Genomic DNA, 26,501 nt, shown 5'->3' with positions numbered 1-26,501 from the left:
TTTGTCTGCTAATTTATAGGTTGTGATATTTTTAAATAAAATATCTAAATATAGATAAACTAAAAATATGTTCATCTGATAAATGTTTAAAACCTTTAATATTTACATCCTGATCTCTAAATGTTTAAATCACTATCTTAGCATAGCAGTGAAAAATACAGTTTGTTTTCTACCATGCATTTCAACATATTTAACCTTTACAAGACCCAGACGTCTATATCTTTGTAACCTACTTTCTACCTATAGCACAGCACAGTTTATCTAGGCCCTGCACATTTTAGCCAGACCAATCCTTTACCAGCATTTTTACGTACTATTCTAAACCAACCAATGAAACCATGTATGTTAAGGAGTTTTGTTATCTATAGTATTTTATTCATTATATATGTGTGCGCAAGTGCAACCATTGTGATTATTCTAGTCTAAAAACTTTGTAAACTTTGTATATTACCACTTTATTCTCCACCCTTGTGTAGAACTAAAAAATGGATAATCTATATATAATATCACTATTTACAACGTTTAATTATCCCTCCTTCAACAATACCTTTCAGGCGAACATTGTCTAATTTTAATGAAAGAATTGTGAAACTTGCAAATAGGGATGTTAACGTTTTCATTTTTTTGAAAAACTATCGTTTTTTTCGTTTTCCTATCGTTTTTTGTTTCATTTTCTGATCGTTTTAAAAACTATCGTTTTTTTAAAAAGTTTTTAAAACGATTGTTTTTAAAATGATCGGAAAACCAAACAAAAAACGATAGGAAACCAAAAAAAACGATCGTTTAAAGATCGTTTTCAAAAACGATTAACAACCCTACTTGCAAATACAGGCAAAATAAATGAAGTCCCCCTGAAGTCCTGTATTGGAATCTGTACAGATTTTTTTTTGAATTCACAATTTTTTCGTGAAATTTAACAAATCTTCACAAAAATTAATTTTGCAAAAAATATGTGACAGTTTTACGCACCAAAATTTTCGCTTAGTTTTTGCGAAACAGCTATAAACGCAAAATTTTATGAAAGAAATGAAAATTTTCGCATTTTGTTTCTGCGAATGGAATGCCAAAAAATGAAAAAATTTTTGAAAATTTTTTTTCTCACGAAAAGTTTTCGCAAATCTATCTCGCAGGAGACCCTTTTTGCTTGATGATATCAAGAAAGTTGAACTCAAAATCAAGTTAACTCTAGAACACAGTTCTCTATTGTTATGCTTATAGATGTAAACAGCCACAAAATCAAAATTGGGATAGGATGTTATTTTTTCCCGGTGCACAGAAACACGATTTTGACAATTGAAATGAAATTTTTAAGGAAATTGAAACATTGAATCTTTGCACTTAGAAAACGCAGAGACGCAATATGAAATATGAAGTCCAAATTTATTTTATCAAATGTCATAATGATGTTTTTATGCGCGGCGCGACGATTTTGAGAAATGAAATCAAACTTTTTAAGAGAGTTGAATCTTGCATTTGAAAACGCACACACGTTCTCTTTTCAGAATCTGTCATGAAATTAGGCATTTGATCTATTCCCATTTTTTACTATGCATGTTTCCAATTGTTTTCCAATTGTTACGCGCACACCTTAAAGCGTATTTGACTGTATATGCCTGGACCCTGAGTATAGCTCCAGTAAGGCCTAAACCAACTATGGACGCTGATGTAGACATACTTTTCTTTTCTTAATAGATGACACTAGAGTGAAAGTATTTATATGAAATCATTAAAAAATTGTTCTAATAAATGTTGCTGTTGCTATAATACGTTAAACTCTGTTTTTAAACTGTAAGAAAATCTACCAAGTATCACCATCTAAATAAAGAATCAAAAAAGAAACAGTTTATATATACAGAGAGTCGAATTGTGATTCAAAAGATGAACATGCAACTGTTAATGCCACGGAATGAAGAATATTAAATTTCTAGATATCAAATTGTAAATTAAAACTGTAAATGTATAAAAGTTTTTAAGAATTACTCAAAATTCTCAAGAACATAAAAATGAGGTAAATTAAAACTCTCATAATTTAATATTTTAAAGGTTAGAACACTAAAGGTTGTTACCTCAAGTAAGTGCTTACTCATGGGTAAAGTTTTGGTATGAATAAGAAAATAATTATGTTCAATTATTGATAATTCAATTGAATTAGACTAGGGTTTCCATCGAAATTTCAGTTTATAGTTTACTTTAGGAAATTTTTGTTTCCCATTTGGAAAACATTCTGCATGGCTTTTTTTTAAACCATAAAAAGGGAATTTTAACCCTGGCATTGTAAAGTTTTACGTCTTGGGTTTTCTTGCCTGAACTGGTCGACCTTGGCGTGGTGCGTTGCCAATGCAGTTTTGAAGGTTTTGGCAACTTTAAAATCAGTTTTAAATGGCTATGCAATTATTTACTTTTTGGTTTTATTTTCTTATTAAAAAGCAGTTGTTTGAACAGAGCTTTTTTAAAATATAGATAATTCATGAAATTAGGGTTTCCAAGTGCCAAGTGGCACTTTTTATTAAATTATAGGAAAGTTTGACCAAATAATGTTAACATGTTTCTTTAATTACAGTAAAAATATGTTTGGTTGTTTATTAAAATTAAAATCTAATACTAAAAGTATATCGTAACCAGGACTAAGTCCTGAATTGGACTGGGTTGGATCAAACAAAACATCCCATCAACACTGCAATGGTCGACAGCTCCTGGCTCATCATGGCTCACAACTGGCTCATCAATAAACTGTACAACAAAAACTATTTCTCTTGGAGACAATTCTTTCTTTTGAGAGATTCTTTGCAACTAAATCACCAGAGATTTGCAAATATCAAAAAACCGAACAGAAAAGTTCAAATAAAAGTTAAAATAATTATGTTTTCAATTTGGTGAGCCATGAGTCCTGTAATACTGAGAGTAAAAACGGATCCATCTCTGTAACATAATTAGTGAAATAAATTCAAAGTTTAGGTGCCTTTGATAAAATAGCATTTGAGAACATGCCCAGAGCTCTATACATGCGGCATAAGGAACCACAATAATCATCTCCCAGGGTAAAATTTTTGAATCAAATAAGAAAATCAAATGCGAAGAATATGCTATTTGAAATTGGAGCCTTATAAAAGTCCAAAAAACTTAAAAATAATGGAAACCCTTGCTGAGTACTTATGGAAACCCTGCGCAATTATCTAAACAATATGACCATTTTACATTGTTATTTTCCTATGTTCAATAGAGTTTAAACCAATTATTGGAATATTAGTTTATATAAAAATGTTATAATTGACAAGAAAATATGCATTTTATGAAAAAACCCAATTGACAATTTATTTTCACAAAATGTCCTAACAAGGTTATATAACTACCCAGGACATTTTGTCCAAATTGTGCTGTACCTAGGGTTTCCAATCGAAATTCTGTTGCGCGGAATTTCACGCAAAAGTTCTCGTATTGCGCGGAGTTGCGTGAAAATTACAGGCCCCGCAATTGTGCGCAAGTAAACTCCACTTGCGATAGAAACCCTAGCTGTACCTTTTTATGGAAAGGGAGCAGTTGTAACAAACGAAAATTGTATATTAAAAATCTGGTGTCTTATAGATGATAAACCTCGGAGTCTCCAAAAAAAATCTGGGGTAATCCAATGATAATCTGAGGTCTCCAATTAAATCTGAGGTATCCAAGTCCCCAAAGCAAAAACTAAGATTTTGTCATCTAGACAATTATTCTTTGCATTTTTCAAAATAAGTTTAGACTGTAGAGGATGAAGTATCCGAAATTCATTCATTATGTATTTGTACCTAGAAGCAATAAATGTACTTCTAACGTGGTGACCCAAGACAACAAACGAACCATGGCCGAAAAAAACAGCCTCCTGGTCAGATACAACCCGAGAATTGAAGAAGAATGACAATTTCAAGCTTAAATTTTCTTCATCCTACAAAACCTCAGCTACTCCTTGAGCTAATATGCTGAACCTCAGCTACTCCTGGAGCTAATAAGCTAAATCTCAGCTACTCCTGGAGCTAATAAGCTAAATCTCAGCTACTCCTGGAGCTAGTAAGCTAAACCCCACTGCTACATCTGGTGCTAACAAGCTGAACCTCAGCTACTACTGGAGCTCATAAGCTTAATCTCAGCTTCTTCTAAAGCTAATCGGCAACACAGCTACTCCAAGAGCTAATTTGCTACACAGCTACTTCTGGAGCTAATCAGCTACAACACAGCAACTTATGGAGCCAAAAGCAACTCAACTAACAACTTTAACCTACTCTCAATATATTGCTCCTGTATGCCCAGTCCATTAGTAACTAATCCAATCAGGGTTCAGTCATGTGTTTGCTGTCTATTCTGTACCAATAGAAATAGTATGGCGGTAATATCTATCTTTCTATCTATTTCATAATCCAATTAGAGATAAATCCTTATTTCCGCGTTATACACTAAATGGAAATATTTACTTCTACTGTAACTGTAGTGTTATAAATGTATTATAGTTGCATGTTTGTTAATCTCTCTATATTTGAGTGCGCGAATCAGCTTCTAGCAGATTCACATCGTTATATAATCTATGTCGAAATTTTATCGTATTTTTGATTTAATTATTTCGTTTATTTTCATACTTGTGATTTTTTTAAAAACCTTGTGTTCTCGTTTAATAAACATTATAGTTTATTTATCTGAATATCCAATGTGGACGCTTTTATCCCCTCCTTAATCCACTCTTTCTCTCTCTTTTTTCTCCCTGTCATTTTTCGACCAATTAGAATTCACTCAATGACGCGCTAAATTTTTCCCGGCTTCTCTGATTAACTGTTCCGGTTCTGCAAACCCCATTCGATTGGTTGAGTTATATCCACTTTTGTGGATAAAAACTCAAGATTAAATAAATCTTGAGATTAACAAAAAAGTGAAGATCAAGCAATGATCTCGATATCCACAATTCTAAAGTTTTCAGTTCAGAATTTATTCTTCTTGTCACAGTTCTCCCATTTAATGGCCATGCTCTGTAGATTTCCTGGAATTTTCATTGAAATGACGTTTGAAGAATTTAAAGAAATCTGTGAACAAAGAATAAAGAATAAGAAATTCAATATAAGGATGAAAAAGAAATAATTGATTCTAATATTAATTAATTGAGAAACTTTCAATTAAGAAATACATTCCTTAACAACTAACTAGCTTAATGTAGATTTTTTTTTGCAAATTTTGTCGTCATTATTTAATAATTTAAAAAACGTAACCACCCAAATGGATGATTTTTTTGAACTTCGACTTTGCGCTCAAACTCAGTAATATTATATATCATTAAAATGTTTTATATGTCTCAAATGAATCCTGAAAAATTTCTCCACAGTACTACATTCTCAGTTCAACTAGACCATACATTGCCGGTCACTCCCTTTAAACTTTTATGTGTAAAATACTGAAAGTCCAAATTATTAATCATTAGTCAATAATTTTGACCTTTTCTGAGGTTTCAGATCAAAAGCCTTTCTCTCTTCGGACCCTTAAATTTTTTAAATTTGTTACAAATTTTATATGAAAAATGCCATTTTGGATGTTTTGCGCCATGTTTTTCATATTGCTAAATATGCTAAATATTTTTGGAATATTTGAATTTTGTACAAGGAGTTAGAGTATCGACTTGACAAATGTACATTAATTGGTTTATGTATTTTTATTCATGTGTAAAATGACGTCTACAAAAATCCCCCTCTTCTTTAAATGTACATATGTTAACCTTTATGTTCAAAGATAAGGAGTCTGTACAAACTGTCTATCAGCAGAATCAGCATTCTAACAAAGGCACTTTTTTGTACTTTGGAAAAAACAAACTAATGCAATAGGTGGATCTGTTTGAACCAGTCATGATGTATTTTTTTACCCATCTGGAAGCAATCGGAAATTTGATAAATATTGAGTTTCCAGGTGTTTCATGGCAAAGCACTGGCTCATCTATAACTTAATTTTTACAAAATTGTTTGTATATTATGGTTTTTTTGGTTTTTTTTTTGATTTTTTGTCCTTTTTACAGGATTGAATCCTGGGTACTTTTACGTTAAGTAAAAGGTTTTTAAAAAAATCAGCACTCTATACTCTTCCCTTTCTCCGGTTATAAATTAACCAACGAGATTTCTTGTTAAAAACCATGTCGTAGATGTTGACACTATGTGACAAAGTTGAAAGTTGACAATTTTGCCAGTTAATAATTTGCCAGTTGACAATTTTGCCAGTTAACAATTTTGCCAGGTGGCAATTTGCCAAAAGTTGTCACCTGGCAAAGTGTTGACTGATAAACTTGTTACTGGCAGTGTGATAGTGTTAAGTGGTAACTTATCAACTGGTAAATATGTCAACTGGCAAATTGTTAAATGGCAAAGTTCTGCGTGTTAAATTGTCGGTGGTAGCTAGATACTTGGCAACTCGCCACTGGCAAAGTACCTAGAATCGTTTTAAAGGGAGAGACCGGTTAGACATGTTAGTTGAGCTGTAAGTGCAGTATTGTTGAGAAATTTTTCAGGATTAACATTTGAGATTGAAATCCATGAGATGTTTTTTCGGTTTATAATTGTTCAGCACAGCAAGATCTACAGTAAAATAGTTAGTTGCTTAGGAACTTATTTCTGAACAGAAATTTGTGAAGAAACCATCATTCATCATTATTATATTAAATTGCTCATCCTTTGACTTTCTGCAAATTCTTTGGATGTCGTCTTTTCAATAAAAAGTTTCCGGGAAAAGAAATCTACAGAAAACGTTGTTGAACATCATTACAAAAACCGATAACTGAAAGAGATTTCTTAATTTCGATAATAAGAGTGAATCATAATTTTCTCAACCTGTTCCCAACGTATTGTATAATTAATTTAAAAAACCAATTCTCAAATTCATCCCTCCAAGAATAGGCCATCCAGAGCCAGCGATTTAAAAACTTCGGCTCGAGCCGTAATTCCTTTAACACGACTTTAAGGACTTTAAGACCCAATCTTCAAGTCATCTCTGACGACAGCTTGTGTCACGTGATTTATAGCTGCAAGATCTTCGGCGCTTGACTTAAGGAGTTAGGCACAATGAAAATAAAACCGACCTTGCAGGTTGGTTTTAGTGGAGAATAATCTATGTCTCCAGTTGTTAAAATCTCTGTATTGGATTATCAAGGTTTGACTAAAACAGTATATTATCCACTATATATGTAAACACGGTACATAAAGGTNTCCTGAACACAATAGTTCAATTCCTGAACACAATAGTTCAATTCATGAAAACAATAGTCAATTTCTAAACGCAATTAATCATTTCCCAAACACAATAGTTCATTTTCTGAACACATTAGTGGGTGTCCCAATAAAATTAAAATCCTGAATTAAAAAAAGTGGCATGGCCCATTCACAACGAAACCGTTAACATGAGTAAAATGTCCGTATATTTCCATCTGGGGAATGAAATTGTGGAAACTGATAAGACATATCTTGCCTTTTGCTACGTAAATAACTAAACAATATAATTAATATCAATCTAACAGAAAATTGGTAGAAAACATAAAAATACCTTGTCAGGAACCTTTTAAAACTGTAAAAAATATCTTTTCTATCGTTGACTCAGCTTGGGTGATAAAAATTTGAATTTCGACAAAATTTGCAGAATAACAGATAATTGTGCATTGAATAAATTTTTGTAATTTTGCTTCATTTTTATAAATCTTTTTTAATTTCCTAAAAATTTTAATATATAATATTTGTTGCATTGTGCATGCATAAGCTTTAGGCGTGTTTGGTTGGTAGTATTTGAGCGGGTGATGCGGGAAATTTTAACCAGAAATGCGGGTAAACGCACATTCTTTCTTTTTAAAGTTTCATTTGGTGCGATAATAAACTTAGGCAAAATTATAGACTAAGTCAACTTAAATAAATATATATATATATATATAATTAAATTTTGAAGCATGTAAATTCGTTGAAGCAACATTGTTGATAAAATCCTCCGATTTTTTACATGTTACACGGGATAATACGAAACAGGGATGACAGACAGTTTTATGATGGCGAAAGCGAATACACGCAACAATTAACATTTATAATAAACATTGAAGGTTTGTTTAGCGTACACAATACACATATAGGGGGGGGGGGCACAATTTACCAACTAGAGGGGTACAGTTAGATTTAATTTTGGGGATCAATCCGTTTTCAACACATTCCAGGGTTATCGAGCATTTCAAAAACTAAATTGTATTCAATTTTTATCATGTCAGTTGCTTTAAAGGCCAAAAAGTTTGAATGTAAAAAAAACGGATCAAAAAGAATTGACTAACACTAGATACAATCTTTGTTGATTTCATGAAACACTATTTTTTTAAACCGACTTCGGTCTTATGAACACATTTTTATTCCACAGTGTTACAATTGCAAATTGAGAAATTACATTAATATTTTGATTTTAACTGTTGTCATGGCAAATATTGAGGCATAAATTTGTCAAAAGTTTTCAACTAAAAGCATTGAGGGGCAGGGATCGAGTAATAACATAATAACATTCTCTGTTTATCTGAAATGCGAATTTAAGTCGGTAAATTCGGATTTTAATCGACAACATGTCGAACCAATCACGGTTTCAATTGTTTGAATTCATTAGCATCATGACATCGCACATGAATAATTCGGTACGTACAGAAAACAGATGTACAGTTTCTATATAGGTTTTACACTGTACCTGTACAGTAAAAGTACTAGTCACAGTGTAATTAGGTGGTGTGATAAATTATGTCAATATTTTGATTCTTTTGGTTTTTCTTTCGCCGCAAGTCCCGGTAAAATATATTTGTAATGGAAGTATGCTTTTCAGAGGATCTTAAGTATTTGTAATATGGAAGCAGATGGGAGGAATAGGGGCGCCGAGGCTTCCTATCTGATCTTAGAGATCAGTTGATGAAGGTTATTTCTTGGATTTCAGGAATTTCAGGGACTAATGTTTAAGAGTTCGGGAATTAAGGAGCTCGGCCTAATCTGATTTCATCGTTCTGGACAGGAATTACTGTTCTGTGAGTTGGCGGGGGTGCTTTCACTACCTGAGATAAAAGGAATATTATGAAAAAGTTGAAGGCAGACACCTTGGATTTATCTCAGTGGCATCCATCTTTAATCTATGGTGTGACAATTTAATATTTGGAAATAGAATTCCTTACAGTGCAATCTATTTCATTTTACAATTTACCGCAACAATAGTTGCAGAAAGCCAGGAATTATATAAGGTATCACGTTTATGTCGAATAGAAAGAAGTTTAAATTGAATGACAGAAATTTCTTTTTGTTCGGTATAAACTTTGTGAAGTGAAAGATTTTGCAAAAAATGATGATTCTTCAATAAATATAATAGATTAAAGATTGAATTCTCAAGCTTGCTTGGTTGAAAATAAAATCTGGAAGTAAAGATAGAGGATTGGGTTATAAGTTTATTCCTATATTTGAAGGGTCTTCAAAAGTACGTATCCCTTTAATCCCTTAAGGGGGAAAATAGGTGGGGGGGGGGGTGGATGTAATTGAATAAAATGTCTAAGTAGATATTCCCTATCCTGAATTGTTCGGTCCTCTCTTCTTCCTCATGAGGAACTGTAAACAGCCTGATGTTGGTTCAGGTTCAGGGATTAGATCTCGTCGTAGATCTGGACTAGGGGTGTTCAATGGTCCAAACACGTTCAATTCCTGAACAAAATAGTTCAATTTTCTTAATACATTAGTAAATTCCCAAACACAATAGTTCAATTCCTGAACACAGTAGTTTAATTCCTGAACACAATATTCAATTCCTGAACACAGTAGTTCAATTCCTGAACACAATAGTTCAATTCATGAAAACAATAGTCAATTTCTAAACGCAATTAATCATTTCCCAAACACAATAGTTCATTTTCTGAACACATTAGTGGGTGTCCCAATAAAATTAAAATCCTGAATTAAAAAAAGTGGCATGGCCCATTCACAACGAAACCGTTAACATGAGTAAAATGTCCGTATATTTCCATCTAAAAAGTGTTAAATTCTGTTAATTTCTTAAAAATTGTTTCTGACGCTACAATTGAAAATAATCAATAATTAACTAGACAAATCACAATATCTTTTTCATCCTTAATCGGACATAGATTCAAAAGGTAACAATGTGAATTGGATAATGACAAGACACTCCTCAAATGGAGGATCACTGGAAATTACGATTAAGGCTCCAGAAACCGAATTTAAAGAATTTCAAATATTAGACGCGGTTCAAACATTATTAGTTCCATTTGAATTTTTCGTTTTTTTAGCCGGCGCTAAGGTGCAACCGGTTTTTGGCGGTTCAGCGACGCGGTTCAAATTCTTTAAAGTTGGCCGGAGTCCTTTTAAAATGTTTGAATAAAGTACCGTAAAAACTCCTGTTTCAATGATTTCCTCCTGCCAGGGAATAGAAACTGCTCCACAGGAGAACTTGTGATAAAAGGTTTGATCTCCTTGATCAAGGTTTACTCCACGTACTGTAGAGAACTGTTCAATATCCAGTACATCCTAGAGTACAGATATGTTTGATAATATACAGGATAAAGTAGATCCCAGAGTATAGGTTCAATAATATATAGGTTACACACATACCAAAGTAGATAGGTTTCAAGCTATACAGGTTAAACACATTCTAGAGTAGATAGGTTTGAAGCTATACAGGCTAGAGTAGATAGGTTTCATACTATACAGGTTACACACATCCTAGGGTAGATAGGTTTCATACTATACAGGATAAAGTAGATCCCAGAGTATAGGTTTAATAATATACAGAATACAGTACATACTAGAGTAGATAGATTTCAAACTATACAGGATACAGTACATACTAGAGTAGACAGGTTTCATACTATACAGGATACAGTACATACTAGAGTAGACAGGTTTCATACTATACAGGATACAGTACATACTAGAGTAGATAGGTTTCAAACTATACAGGTTACACACATCCTAGAGTAGACAGGTTTCATACTATACAGGATACAGTACATCCTAGAGTAGATAGGTTTCATACTATACAGGATAAAGTAGATCCCAGAGTATAGGTTTAATAATATACAGAATACAGTACATACTAGAGTATAGGTTTAATAATATACAGGTTACACACATCCTAGAGTAGACAGGTTTATTAATTCTAACCTTGGGGTTAATAACATACACGATACATTACATACTAGAAGGGTGGTCAAAACTTACATTAAAAAAAAAACATCAAAAGCTAAAAAATTTAATTTCTCATTTCTTTTATCATTTATCATCCTTTGTGTTCGTATGTGAGCAAAGGCTTCAACCTTAAATTGCTTTAAAATCTATCTGAAACAAAAAAGACTGCATTGTGCAGTGTACCGATGATAAAGATGATAAAGCCGGATGAAATAAACATCTCGATAAAATAAAAATACAATTAAAAAATCTGCTTGCTTTTTATGTTTTTACTATTATGTAAGCTATTCTTTTTATTTTCTAAATTGTGATGGGTTTCGTTATTTGTCTAAGCTTAAAACTTTAAAACTATTGTGTACTTTATCATTCTTCCTTACTTCATCGTAAGTTTCATAATGAACGTGCTATAAAGAAATCATTGTGCTATAAAGTTAAATTATCTGTACATTATAGCACGTGTGTTATAAAATTTTCATTGGTTCCCGGATTTTCTCCAAAAAATTTAGGATATTTCAAAAAAAAAATTTTCATTGAAATAAAAATTAAATTAAAATTAACTTTATATTTTGACTTCTGCTTTGTTTCAAAAAGCTTATTTGATGTAGAAATAGCCATTGAAATAAGACAAGTACACGTTTCACAAAATTACCGTTAACACTATTATTTTGGTACGCGCGACGTGTTTTAAAGTTTCTGGACTTAAGATATATAACTATATAGTTGGTCCCACGGGTCAAAATTAAATCTAAGAAGAGTTGAACCTTCTTGATAAAGAGAAAATTTCTGTCCAAAAAACTAACACTGCGAACCAAAATATCAGTGTTATAAATAATTAATCATATATAAAGTTAGGAAGATTGTGAAATCTTTGGCACTTTATCAACAATCAGCAGTCTACAGAGTGTTCCCAATAAACGTGGGAATTAAGTGATTTTCAATTATAAAGATACAACGAAGGCAGACCACATTTCGGAAAGATTAAAACATGTGCACGTAAATAAAGACGACCTCTTAAGTCCCATGTTTATTAGGACGTATATAAAATGACAAGAAAACCAGATTTTGTTGGTTTAAACTTTTTCAAGTCCGACTCTTTGTACTTTTTTTCGTGTAATTTATAATTTTCAGAAATATCTGAATTTTTAATGAAAAAAATTATATCTATATATAAATTTGGCTTGTCTGTCTGTTTGTTTGTCTGTTTGTTTGTTTCCAATAAACGTCAAAACGGCTGAACCGATCGGGCCCAAATTTTGTGTGGGACATCTAGGGACCTTAGGGAAGGTTTATGAATGATCAAAATTTTAAATATTTGTCTCCATCAAAATTCGTTCTCCATTAAATTTTTTAAAATTTTGAAAATCCACGAAATTTTTTGTGAAAATCCGCGAATTATTTTTCTTTTGTTTTACGATGTACACAAAGAGAACATGTTCACAATTAATTTAGAAGATAGGCGCGAAGCGCCCTCTAAGGCTAGTATTGTAAATGACTGCATTGAAAAAAAAAACGTTTTAAATTTCATTATGGACCTTAATTCTTTAATTTGAGTATGCGCTCTTCTCTCTGGGCCTCACACTATTTATTTTGCAATCACTTCTTTTAGTATTAGAGATTGCCCGGTGTTTTCAAGTTTATACTTTTTCACATATAATGTCAATTAAAAAAAGTAAACTGATAATCTTAGGATTCTTTTTAAGCTAAAATTTTGGATAATCGATTATCATTTTTAAGCTCGCGTTTTCATCAAAAATATTTGATCTAAATCTGGTAAAAAAAATGGTTTTACAAAAAAAAGAAAGAAAGAAAAAGTTTACACCTTGAAATAACTGATATAAGTGTTTCAATGACACCTTGATTGTAAAAATTAAACGAAAATTGTTCCCTCCGCACAAAATACCCCTGTACTGCAAAGTTTTTATTGTGTGGAACACCATGTATTTCTGGAACATATTCTCGAATGAACACTTTTGGAACATATTCTCGAAAAGATGAAAGAAGAATTTTAATTGTCAATTGAAACAACAATCAATCTAATATAATTCGAAATGAAGATAGTAAGTTGAACTTTATTTTGATGGTTTTATAAAAAAAATTTGTATGCAAGAATTAGCTTTTTATTAAGTCAAAATCGAAAAAAATAATGTTTACGGGGCTAAAAATCCTGAAAATCCGTACAATTTGAGACATTATCCGTACATTCCGTACAATCCGTACAATTTTTTGGTTAAAATAAAAAAATCTGTACAATCCTACATTTTGCCCACCCTGTACTACAATAGATAGATTTAATAATATACAGGATACAGTACCAGTGGCGGACATAAGGGGGGTTATTGGGGTTATTTACCCCCTGAAAATCCGTACAATTTGAGACATTATCCGTACATTCCGTACAATCCGTACAATTTTTTGGTTAAAATAAAAAAATCCGTACAATCCTACATTTTGCCCACCCTTTACTACAATAGATAGATTTAATATTATACAGGATACAGTACATACTAGAGTAATATACACTATACAGAATACAGTACATACTTGAGCAATCATATGTTTAATTCTGTACATGAAAACAAAGGAAAAACAGAATTTACCGCATATTTTGTCTGTATTATCGTTCTTTGACAAATCAGTAAACAGTTTTAGAGTTCTCAATTTTTAACCATACAAATTAACAAATAAAGAAAAGAACAATTTTTTTTTGGCAAATCTTAGAATTTTTTCGAAACTTTAACAAATATCCCTTTCAAGGATCCAGAATCCGGATCAGCATGTAATAGATCCTAAGTATTAGATTTATTTACCTTAGCATAGACTGCATGAGGATCTGGTTCGAAAGGTGGGGTATCCCTGCCCGCCTCAATCCTTCTCCAGTTGAGAGTATTAAACCAAGGATGGATTTTAATCTCTCCAACTCCTCTCCGTCCTGAACTACAACCCAACCTATCCACAACCTTCTTCTTCAACAAGCCTTCGCATAACGATCTAAATAAAGAATAAAGTATACATTTTCTTTGTAGTTATGCATGGGTGAACGCATGTATGTACGCGACCCTTATCTAGTAACACTTTCAGCTGTACACCGTTGCCCTTCAAGCTGTCATTTTTCTTTAAAAAGCGTATGTTGCAAATTATTGGGGTTTAATTTGCGCATTATCCTATTATTATCTTCCGGGCAGAAATTGTTATCTTTAACCATCCATAAACCTTCCCTGGGGTCAAGTGAAGAAATTTAGACTCGATCGGTTCAACAATATTGGACGTTTATTAAGTGCAGACAGACAAGGCGGAGTGACAATGACAGACAAGCCTAGTTCGTTCGTTTAAAAACGTAGCTTTTAAACCTGTGTCCAAACTTCTAAGACAAGCTATGTCCAACTAAATCTCAAGATAGACCCAGTTCCATTTGTATAATGTTTACAATTATTTGATTTTAGAAAACCTCTGATAAAGGGAAGCAGCATAAAATCTGCAAAGAAATTTGTCCACTTCCTCCCTCTTCACCTTCTCCTTCCTAGACATGTTCAACACATGGATTAAACTCTAGACATGTTCAATCCATGGATTAAACTCTCTGAACATGTTCAATACATGGATTAAACTCTCTAGACATGTTCAATACATGGATTAAACTCTAAAAATGGTTCAATATATGGATTATACTCTAGAGATGTTTGGATTAAACTCTAGACATTTTCAAACTCTCTAGACATGTTCAATACATGGATTAAAACATTAACATGTTCAATACATGGATTAAACTCTCTAGACATGTTCAACATATGGCTTGGATTAAACTTTAGACATGTTCAAAACACAGATTAAAATCTAGACATGATGGAAATCGACTTCATATTTATTAGCAGTTGATGAGTTATCTAAAAATATAACTTCCGGATCTGCAGTTCTCAAAGTTGAAGGAAATTTAATTTAAATATTTTTAAGGTAGAAAAACAACGATATCTTCATTATTGTTACTTTGATAAAAGTTAATGAAGTGCCGTTGTGAATCGTGTACGTAATTCTATTAAAATATCTACCTAGCCCTGAAAGGTGCTCTTCCCTCAATCATCTCGTAGATTAAACAACCCAAGGAGAACCAGTCCGGACTGAATGTATACTTTTCATTGTCTATTATCTCAGGAGCCATATACCTAGTATAAGAATGTAAGGTTAGATCTAAAAAACTTAAATTTTCAGAATCTGTACTTTCAAAAATAACAGTGTAATATATGTTGTAAACCGAAGATTTTGTGTGTGGGGGGAGGGGGTGGGTGGGCTATAGTTTCCCTTCTTTTCTCCAGCATGTACAAATAGAAGTAAAACAAAAGTATAAAAAAATCTGATGAAGTTTGATTACTTTGAGAAAAGAAAAAGTTGGGATTATCTAAAGCTTAGAATTGGTAATTATTGTAATTACATTAATTACAATTATTTTATTTCGTCCAGAGCTGAATGAAAGCAATTATTTTTCATTTGTTATCACTAAACAAATAAAACAAATAAATAAGAATTCCCTTTATGGTTGATTTTATGGATTAAGATAATATTTTTGGAAGATCTTATGAAAGATTTTTGTACTGTATAATGTAACGGTGTAAAAAACCTTAAACAAACATTTTTATCAGATTAAAAAACAATCCCATTAAAACTTACCCAACAGTTCCGACTCTACCCCGTACCGTCTCTCCCTCTGGTATCTCTATGGCCAGACCAAGGTCGGAAATCCTTTAAAGAAAAATAAATTATCTATGACATGTCCCTGTTTAATGATTTAATGATTATCTATACCTGACATGTCACCTTTCATGCCCCTGATTATCTATGCCTTTCATGTGACATGTTCCTGATTATCTATACCTGACATGTCCCTGGTTATCTATACCTGACATGTCCCTGATTATCTATACCTGACATGTTCCTGATTATCTATACCTGACATGTCCCTGGTTGTCTATACCTGACATGTTCCTGATTATCTATACCTGACATGTTCCTGATTAATGATTATTCATACTTGACATGCCCATGATCATCTATCTATACCTGACATGTCACCTTTCATGCCCCTGATTATCTATGCCTTTCATGTCACATGTTCCTGATTATCTATACCTGTTATGTCCTTGGTTATCTATACCTGACATGTCCCTGGTTGCCTATACCTGACATGTTCCTGATTGTATATACCTGACACGTTCCTGATTATCTATACCTGATATGTTCCTGATTATTAATACCCGAAATGTCCCTGATTGTATATACCTGATATGCCCCTGGTTATCTATACCTGACATGCCCAACGGATTAATATTTTCCATACCTGACATGCCCCCGATTATCCAGAAGTATGTTTTCAGGTTTACAATCTCTGTAAACTATTCCTTCCTTGTGCAAGTGCCCCAAACCAAGCAGTATTTCAGCGGCATAGAATCTAGACAAGAAATTTCAAAAATCTTGACAGGAAATTTGAAAATATTGACAGAAAATTTCATAAATCTAGACAAGAAATTTCAAGAATCTAGATAAAATTTTTTTAGGAATCTAGACAGGAAATTTCAGTGATCAACAGAAGAAATTTCAAAAATCTAGATAGGAAATTTCAAAAATCTAGATAGGAAATTTCAAAAATCTAGATAGGAAATTTCAGGAATCTGGATAGGAAATTTCAGGAATCTAGAAAGGAAATTTCAAAAATCTAGATAGGAAATTTCAGGAATCTAGACAGGGGAATTTCGAGGATAGTGAATCATTAAAATTTTGCGAAGGGATAAAATGAAAGAACCAGTAACACAAGTAAAACAGTGACATGTACGCCAGGAATTAGTATGAAATCTATGACCTGATTTAACAGGATAAAATTAAAAACAAAAATTTATTATTGGTAAGTAAGGAAATCGTTAAAATTGTGTATATTTAATACATGATGCTAAGGATGAGACTTTAGAGACAGTTGGACGGAATTTATTCAGTCTTTTTTCTTAGGTTCATGGTTTCCTGCAGCTGTGAACTAGGTTCATGGTTTTCCTGCAGCTGTGAACTAGGTTCATGGTTTTCCTGCAGCTGTGAACTAGGTTCATGGTTTTCCTGCAGCTGTGTAACTAGGTTCATTTTTGCCAAACCATTTAATATGTCAAGTAAAGAATGTATCATGGCAGGAACCGGGGCGCTATATTTAACGATTTTTAGGTCTTCATTGAATCCTCATCCTTTGTGGGTAACCTCGTAAATATAAACAATTCTAGAGCCTGGCTCCGGAGTCCGGCTCTGCATGGATATGTAATGGAAAATATATACCACTGGGTAAATATTAAATAAAATAAAAACAGAAAACACTGGAGAAACCAGAATCGAGGAGGGAATGTTATGTATATATATATATATATATATGAAGTATTAATTGCTCTTTGTTTGTTTGTATGTCCTAACATAACTCATGAACCCCTGGACCGATTTGCCTCAAATTTTGATTGGGGAACTCGGTAGAACCACGTGAATGTTCTTAGCTTAGTTACGAGATTTTAATTGAGTGGGTTGACTTTTAAAAGGAAAAATTTAGTTTCCAAGAAAGTAGTACTAGCTGAAGGGCCCGGCGTTGCCCGTTGAAAAAAAAATAAAAAATTTTGGAAAAAAAATATTTCGAATTTCATTTAACCTTTAACACCCCCCGGCCACCCGTGAGTGTCCAAAAAAAAATTCAGCCCAATCGGTCCAGCCGCTTGACCGGCTATACGCAACATATATAAGAATGCCTTGTTTTATTATATAGATTAAGCAATCTTTGTGAACCCCTGGACCAAAATGCCTAAAATTTGGGAGAAACATTAGAATGTTCTTAGCTTGGTTTTGAGATTATAAGTTCAGTATGCCTACTTTTACGGGGAAAAATAACTAAAATCTTAATTTACGACCTAGTGCGGGTTAACGGCGAGAATAACTATGAGTAACCTTGACAACGCTGTGTTCCCAGGCAAGTGTTATGTAGAAACGTAGAATTAATTTCTGAACTTCAATATCCCACTAATCATTAAAAGTTATATTATAGTTAAAACTAAAACAAATATTTTAAGTTCCAGACAGTGAGACCCATATAAATAAGAAATAGTAAGACGATTGTTAGATCTAAGTAAATCATATCAAATAGTTCAATTTACATGAAACAAAGCGCTTGTGCATTGTACGAGGGGAGGAAGGCCAACCATAACAATTTCTCGTCCGAGCCACATTCTCCTAATTTTCTGGTCCGAGCCACCTCGAAATCCTCGTCCTTTCAATATTATTTTTCAAAGTGTCTATCCTTCCAGATAAAACTATTTTTAAAGAATCGGGCCACGTTAGGGCATAAATAAAATATCAAATTTTTGTTTATTGAAATAAAAGTTTCAATTGAATTAAAGATTTCAAGTTTAATGTCTTAAAAAATGTTCACCTTACGCGCATTTTTAGATATTCCTGGTGTAGAATGCCGCAAATAATTCCAAGTTTAAAAGAACTTCAATCTTTTATGTTAACTATAGTGAAAACCATAGAATTTTTCTGGTAGGTTCCATGTCGAATATTTAGCTATTAATTTTATATCGCGAAGGTTAGTCATTGTGGAGGCAGAGTAGATTTAAGTTTTGTCACCATTCTCATGGGGTTGAAGATTCCAACATGAAATAATCACTGAAATACTTTAGTCCTTCCATATTTCATGCCCTAACGTGGCCAGATTTAAAAAAAAAAAATTTTATCTTCAAGAATTGGAAACTTTTAACACAAAATAATCGAAGGACGAGGATTCCGAGGTGGCTCGGACGAATAATGAGGAGAATGTGGCTCGGACGAGAAATTGTTGTGGCTGGCCTTCCTCCCCTCATTGTACACAATCCCTTTTTCTACTCAATAAGTTGATTTCCTATAAGAAAGCATAGATGTCGTCTTCCTATTAAATGTTTTCCATTGTATTCTTAAATAAGTTACAAAGCAAAATTAAGGATCTCTGCTATATGGTTTATTACTAAACTAGCCTTAGAGGGCGCTTCGTGCCCATCTTCTAAATTAATTGTGAACATTTTCTCTTTGTGTACATCGTAAAACAAAACAAAAATAATTCGCGGATTTTCACAAAAAATATCGTGGATTTTCAAAATTTTCAAAAATTTAATGAAGATCGAATTTTGATGGAGACAAATATTTGAAATTTTGATCATTCATAAACCTTCCCTGTGGTCACGTGATGTCCCACAAAAAATTTGGGCCCGATCGGTTCAGCCGTTTTGACGTTTATTGGACACAAACAGACAGACAAACAAACAAACAAACAGACAGACAAGCCAAATTTATATATAGATTGTTTATCTTTATCAATGATTTATAGAATAAGTTGCTGTTTTTTTTTCATTTCAATTTCAAAAGACCAAGTGTGGCTTTTATAACTAGGGAGTTAAGCCTGGTTGAGATTTAGGACTGTGTGTACTTTGGAACCGGAGAGTTATGCCTGGTTGAGATGTTGCCTTTGCGGTATTCAGAAACAAAGAGTTAGTCCTGGATGATCGTGGTAACGAGTAGACCTGGATAGATACTCTCGAGTTATACTGTCATGGAGTAGGTATTTGCTGCAGGAGGACAACTAGCGGCTAAATTTTGACTTTGTGTGGAGAATCGTTAATCTAAACCGTTAAAAATCTCGAGATCTAAAATTATCCCAGCAGTTAATGACCACAACGGTATATTAAAGAGAAATTGAATTAATTAATTAATTAAAGTGGAGATCAATGCTAGATTCCAACTGACTTCATCAAATTTATTGTCAACGACTTGCAAGGTCATCACCCTTCTCCCCTCCCTCTCAACCAGAGTTCATTAAAATTCTGTAGAACAAGTGCAGTGCATTGCAACCAGACTAAGCCAAACACTTTTTGCATTAGGGTTATTCTATACATTGCTATTGTGCGTAGTTTCTTACATATAGTTTAAATTTTTTTTAAACATTTTAAAATGAAGGCGTGAAAGCTGTGTAGTTATTCTGTAAGTTGTGTTCAGGGGCGGATACAGGGATGACCCTTATAATTGGAGCAAAATTGCTCACCCCTACATCGTTGGAGGGAGCTATACGAAAAATGGAGAGAAAACTCTAGTTGGATCATCCCTAGAAAATTTCTTGATCCGTCCCTGCTTGCATCTTACATCAATTGATATAAAAATGAATATTTCTCTTTTATATTTAATGTTTTTTTATCGTTCTCTGAAACATAATAAAGCATATGTAGTCGATTGGAAATTGGTGTTAAATTTTGAAAAGTGTAAATACCTTTCTGTATAGATCTGATTTAGGGCAATTTTACTTGTAAAAAATGCTTATCAAAATAATAGAAATAATGCAATCTTTCGCGGTTTCATTAGGCATCTTATTTTAAGTACAGGAACTTTTCTTTTCCGCAAAAGCTATTATTTTACTATAAGAATACTTAACAATCCGCTGTAATATTAAGAGCTATAATGCAACAGATCTCTAATAACTGTGTGAATCCCCCAAAATTCTATCGGAAATGCGCGAAAAGAAACTGCTGACGCATCACCCCCCCCCCCCAACCCCCAGCATAAGGTACTCCACAGAGGTAGAAACACACTTTTTAACCAACTGGTAAAACTGCTAAAACCACATTAATTTGAGATACTAGGCTTTTAGGGCACATCTTCTATTACGACTTTTAATTGTGGCTTTATCTGTGAGCGGCTTTAACTTTGAGCATCTTCTCTGACTGCTCTTTGTGTCATTCATAAACCTTCCCTGTGGTCAAGTGAGGTCCCACACAAAATTTGGGCCTGATTGGTTCAGCCGTTTTGACGTTTATTGGATTCAAACAAACAGACAAACAGATAGAAAAGCTAAATTTATATATAGAAAAAAAATATCATTTCCGATATTTAATACCAGCAGTTTTTTTTTCTTTTTTTTTTTGAATAAAAAAAAACATTTTATTTAGGCTTTAGCACCCCCCAGCCACCCATGAGTGTCCACAACAAATTTCAGCCCATTCGGTCCAGCTGTTTGGCCAGCTATAGACAACATATATAAATGTCTCGTTTTATTATAAAGAAAGATGTAGTCATCTCTGTTTGTCCGTCTGTCTGTCGGTGTGTTCTTGTCCTATATTCTCATAAACAAATTGATTTTAAGAATGAGCGTGCAAATGCGTTTTCCCATATCTCAAGACGATATTTTAATTTGTAGAAATTAAATAAAATTTTGGCAATCATGAAAATTTTTTTTTTATTCATTTATATATTTTTCTCAATAGAAGATAAAGAAAAGTTAATTAAAGTACAAGAGCTGAGTGTATTTGTAACCAATAAACTAATTAATTGAATTAACTTGACAATAAATAAATTAATTACACATTAATCTAATTTTGGTATATTTTACTCTAGAAAAAAAGTTTTTAAAATAAAAATTTAAAAACTACTTATATCCGTTTTAAGGGGAGGGTAATATAGATCGTAATAGTGGGGGTGGGGGTATAATGAAAACTTTGGTTTCCCTTTATTTTTATATTTCTTTAGCCCAAAAATTTCATCTGCTTCTACCCCCAAAAAACATTTATTTTCAGGGGCAATTGAAGAATTAACTAACCCCCCCCCCGAGGAAAAAATGAAAATTGGAAATCAGAAAGAAAGTTTTTTCCCAACAAAATTTACATATTTTTCCCTAAATATAAATAATTTTCTCATTTCAGGGAATAAACCCCTATAAAATAAACATTAAAAAGGGGGGATTGATTTTTCAAGGAAATGTACACCCTTGAATATATCTCACCAGATTTTGTGCAACCCTAAAAAAATAAAAAATAGTGTAGATTAAATTACCTAAACAAAGAGCATCCTTCATCTCGAAAGCATACGCCAAATTTACAACAAATCTAGAGTTCACCTAAAAATATCAAAATCTTTTAAAATTATAATTTTGGTATTCTATTACATTTGTTAAAGGACATTTTGTAATATTATATCATTTTCTAGTCTTCTACAATTTAATCTGAAAATGAAACGTCGTTACTTTAAAAGAACAATAGGTATTTCTCAAAAGGAATGTTCCCAAGTGCGACTTTCAAGTGACAAATTCCCAAGTCAAAATTTCCCAAGTGACAATTTCCCAAATGTGCAATTTCCCAAAAGGCAACTTCTTAAAGATTATGATAGAACAAAAGCTTGAAAGGAGGCCAAGCGCTGCGGATATGATAGACTTGAGATGTTGCCGCTTGGGAAATTGCACATTTTTGTCACTTTGGAAAATAATCTTGGGAAGTGGTCGCTTGGGAAAATACCTTACATCAATTCCAGTTGTTGGGCTATTTTTGCCTTTAGATATTACATCTAGGTACTGTGATGGGACGAGGGGGGGGGGGCTGATTTGACACCCCACCCTTATCTTTTTGCCAGATTTAAAAATCTTTAATTTGAAAAAAAAATAATATTCCATTTCTCCGGGAACCAAGAAACTACATAATTTGGAATATAATCTGAAAAAGAATTAATAAAAGATATTTCAAGAATAATTTAATTGAAACATCATTAATTGAAATGGAAAAATATTATTCTAAAATTCTCAAGAATTCTGTCAGGATTCACGTTTATAAAGATATCTAATCAGAACAAATTGTAACTTCTGAACCAAATAATAAATGAAAACTCCTTAAAATAAATATAATATTAAGTATTTCTTATATCTAAAAATGAATTCAACTATAAAATTGGAATGGATTGGTTACATAAAAGAATTCTCAGGTAAAAAGAAACGTTAAATAACGTGTTATATAACAGGTTTGTAAGTAAACAATTGACGACAGTGACGTTAGTCCCTCTTTGTTTACTTTACTCCGAAGTAAGGGAAAATCTACTTGTTTAAACAATGTGCAAACAAGAACTGTGTTTATTAAAAGTATTCTAGGAAGAACCATTTTTTGATAAAAACTAGTATCTCTCATGCAAAATATGTAAAGTCTTTGAAAACCGAATAAAATCAATTTTTTCTTTCAAATACATCGGAAATGAAAAATAGTGCAGCTTTTTATATTTTCGTGCTATTAACTAATCAAAATTAGCTTGCTAATCTGCTTATTTGTACAAGTTCAACGCGCATTTAGCCGTACGGTACACGGAATCTTTTTGTACACTGGACAATGGATTACCTTCTGAAGAATCTGTTTCTCTGTGATCACCATTGTTTCCCCTCTTCTCTTCTTTATCCTTTTCTTCTCAAGTTTCTTACACGCGTACATCTTACCAGATGACCGGGTTTGACACGCGCACACCTCACCAAAACCTCCTTTTCCTGTAATACATTAAGGGTTAATTAACGAGGTTATCATTTATAGAGTGATATTGTGCACTAGTCCTTTACTAATGATTAGGTCAGGAACTACAAGTAAACAAAGACTGTACTGCATATTTATTATATCTATATTATTGTATTATAGGTTAGGCCATAATCTTCTTCTGTCATTTATTAGTAAACATTAAACAGTTGTAAGTGTACAGCTTAACAGTCAGGTAGGAAGACAACTATTACAAATAACTAATAAAAAACTGTGAACTAGTGATTTTAGTAGGAAAAAGTTTGATTGTTCTCTGTGATTTTGGCTATGGTACAGCTTTGCGACCTTGTAACTAATTTACATTTTTTACAAAATTTGAATATCTGCTTAAAAGGATTTCTAAGCTTTATTTTTATTATTATCAAAGAGAAAAGAAGCTTTGTTTAAATTAAATTTTTTTGTATTTATTTGTTAAAATGCTCTTATCGTCCCTGCCTAGCAAACCAAATTTTGGAAATGCCAGGAATACGACATTTTGTGACTATTGTTTCAAGAAAAATACTTTTATCTTTCGAATACAGACTCTTTAAGATGAATATATTTCCCAATAACAGGTTTTTAAGTTCTGTAATACATTCTTATATTTCATTCTTGTTTTAACACATAATAGTTTAAAATAGAACAATTAAATACAATTTAATCTCTGAAAGGGTATTGTTACCTTAACGTTATTAAAAGTTAGGATAAAAAAGAATAAGAGTTTAAATAGCCCGGGAGTTTGCACTTAGAGGGGGCGGGGGGTTCCATGGCACATAAAATAAGAAATAACCAAAGAATGTGATAAGCATAAGATTTTTCTGCCAGAAAAAAAATCGATCAATGAGTGCAAAACAAAGATAAGAGGATATCGTTGAGAATCGTGGATGGCACTCTCGATGGATGGTCACTTCAAATTACGTTAAAAATCCTTTTAAAGCCCCAAACAGAAAAATATTTTTAATTCACCCTTTAATAATTCATGTTTAATAGCTAAGTATAAATCTACATTACATATCATATGAGTACTTGTAGTTCTGAATTGCATATTAAGTTTATGAGAGCCGTAAAACTCTAAATTTTATGCATGATAAAAATTTTAAATGTTTTTTTTGTTTCCTAAACAAAATTAAAGAGGGGAAACACTTAAATCAAATTGAGACAACAAATCGGGTACTTTTTTTTTATAAACTTTCAATAAAAATCAGATTAATATGTTGATTAGATAATCACAACAGAATTTTTAAAATTATCACAAAAAAAGTATCTCCCTCTTAACCCTATCCCTGCTGGGGTACTTGAAAACCAGGATACGCTGGGGGGGGGTTTGACATCCTAAACAAAATACGTTGACATCCTAAAGAAAAAACATTGACATCCTAAAAAAAATTCACGGACATCCTTAACAAAATACAATGACATCCTAAACAAAATAGAATGACATCCTTAACAAAATACATTCATATTCTTAACAAAATACATTGACATCCTAAAAAAATGTATTGACATCCTGAACATACCGAAATCCTGAACAATATACATTAACATCCTAAACAAAATACATTGACATCTGAAACAAAATACATTGATATCCTTAACAAAAAACATTGAAATACTTAACAAAATACGTTAACATCCTTTAACCCCAGGATATATTCCAGAATTAATTTGAGGAAATTTGAGTTTCATGTTTTCAAGTAGCTTTCGATACCTTAATCCCGCAACCTGACCTACATCAATTGACCGTCTTACCATATGAACACTTCGGTATCTGGGCACCTTGTTATTTATCCTGACCACCTAGCTAATGAACCACCTGGATATCTCACCACGAAACTACCTGAACACACAGCTATCTAGCCATCCAGTAACAAAACCACCTAGCTACCCGACAACTCTTCCAACAAGCAATTAACCCAGGGAATAGGAATAAAGGGAAAGGAAATGGCGCTGGTCTGGCATGAGAAAACCAGTCGCACTGCTTTGCAGACCAGTACGGTAAACTTTACACACACTCTTTTGGTACAGACACACACCATGATTACAGTCAAGAAAATTGCAGAACAATGTTGTCAATTTTATTTAAGCTTGAATAACGACTATATTTATTGTAAACTTTAATCAAATTATATTCTTTGCATAAAAATTTGGCTTATAGTGTTGACTTAAATATATAAATAATATTCTACATGTATATTAAACTTATTTTTAAGTAAACAATTAACAATAAACAAATGAACTCTCCTAGACTGTACAAATACCGAGATTCTTCTTTACTGTATACACCGACAGTACATCTATTCGGTTCCTTATTACACATGCACACTCTTTTGGTACAGACACACACACACACACATGACGTTTCGCCCCCTGAATTAACCATTTATCCACCTGGATGCTAGCTACCTAGCAGCTGATAATTTATCTGAAGTACCAAACATCCCCCCGTTACATTATAACAAAAAACATAATACCTGAATTCTCTAAATGGTTCCTGGGAAAGAAAGTCTCTAACTTGTTGAACACATGGTCGGAACAGATCACGGGATTTAGAGTTAAGACGAGCTAGTGTCTCCTTCACCACTTCATCACTAAACATACAATATAAATATTATAATTGCAAGGCAGAAAAAGTAAAAAAAAGATAAAAGAATTGTTAAGTTAACAAGAAAAGGGGAAAAATGAAAAAGTCAGGGGCATAAATACTTCACGGGATAAGGAATGGAGGGAGGGGATCCGCCCCAGCATCCTTCGATCCATGATTTTGTAAACGACAGTAGTTATTATGTTTTCCATTTTGGTGCGGATTCTGATCCGATAAAAGAAAAACGGATATAATTCGTATAATTTGTATTTTCTAAAACAAAACATTTTTTTTTAATTTGCTAAAGAAAGACCAATTGGGAGTTTAACCCATCACTTATTGGAAATAATTTGATTTAAGAACTTGGAAATTTTTTCAATATTTTGAAACTTGAATCCGGAA

At 32.7% G+C, this 26,501-nt stretch overlaps 1 protein-coding gene across 1 annotated transcript; it reads right to left on the bottom strand.

Moving 5' to 3' along the window:
- Positions 1-8,053: 8,053 nt before the first annotated feature.
- Positions 8,054-26,131, bottom strand: LOC111704102 (G protein-coupled receptor kinase 2). The gene is made up of 13 exons (XM_023476236.1): positions 25,990-26,131; positions 24,974-25,004; positions 23,354-23,503; positions 22,032-22,095; positions 18,225-18,234; positions 16,507-16,629; positions 15,840-15,911; positions 15,224-15,337; positions 14,626-14,703; positions 13,988-14,195; positions 10,380-10,520; positions 9,554-9,683; positions 8,054-9,049 (listed from the first exon to the last, which is right to left on the bottom strand). The coding sequence occupies exons 1-13, from the start codon at positions 26,112-26,114 to the stop codon at positions 8,994-8,996; spliced, it is 1,302 nt and encodes a 433-aa protein (XP_023332004.1). The 5' UTR covers positions 26,115-26,131; the 3' UTR covers positions 8,054-8,993.
- Between the last annotated feature and the right edge of the window lie 370 nt (positions 26,132-26,501).

The sequence above is a fragment of the Eurytemora carolleeae genome, unplaced genomic scaffold, assembly GCF_000591075.1.
Source record: "Eurytemora carolleeae unplaced genomic scaffold, Eaff_2.0 scaffold497, whole genome shotgun sequence".
Classification (NCBI taxonomy): Eukaryota; Metazoa; Arthropoda; class Copepoda; order Calanoida; family Temoridae; genus Eurytemora; species Eurytemora carolleeae.
The sequence above is the reverse complement of the archived record's forward strand: the minus strand, read 5'-3'. Positions and strand labels throughout refer to the sequence as shown.

Excerpts from the sequence above, each read along its gene's own strand:
- LOC111704102 (XM_023476236.1), bottom strand. The coding sequence starts at position 26,114 with ATGTTTAGTGATGAAGTGGTGAAGGAGACACTAGCTCGTCTTAACTCT. Across the intron at positions 23,504-24,973 it reads ATTTTGTTAAGAATATGAAT|ATTACAGGAAAAGGAGGTTT; the intron begins GTATTTTGTTAA and ends AACCCTTAATGT. Across the intron at positions 9,684-10,379 it reads TTGAAACAGGAGTTTTTACG|GAATTGAACGTGTTTGGACC; the intron begins GTACTTTATTCA and ends TATTTTGTTCAG.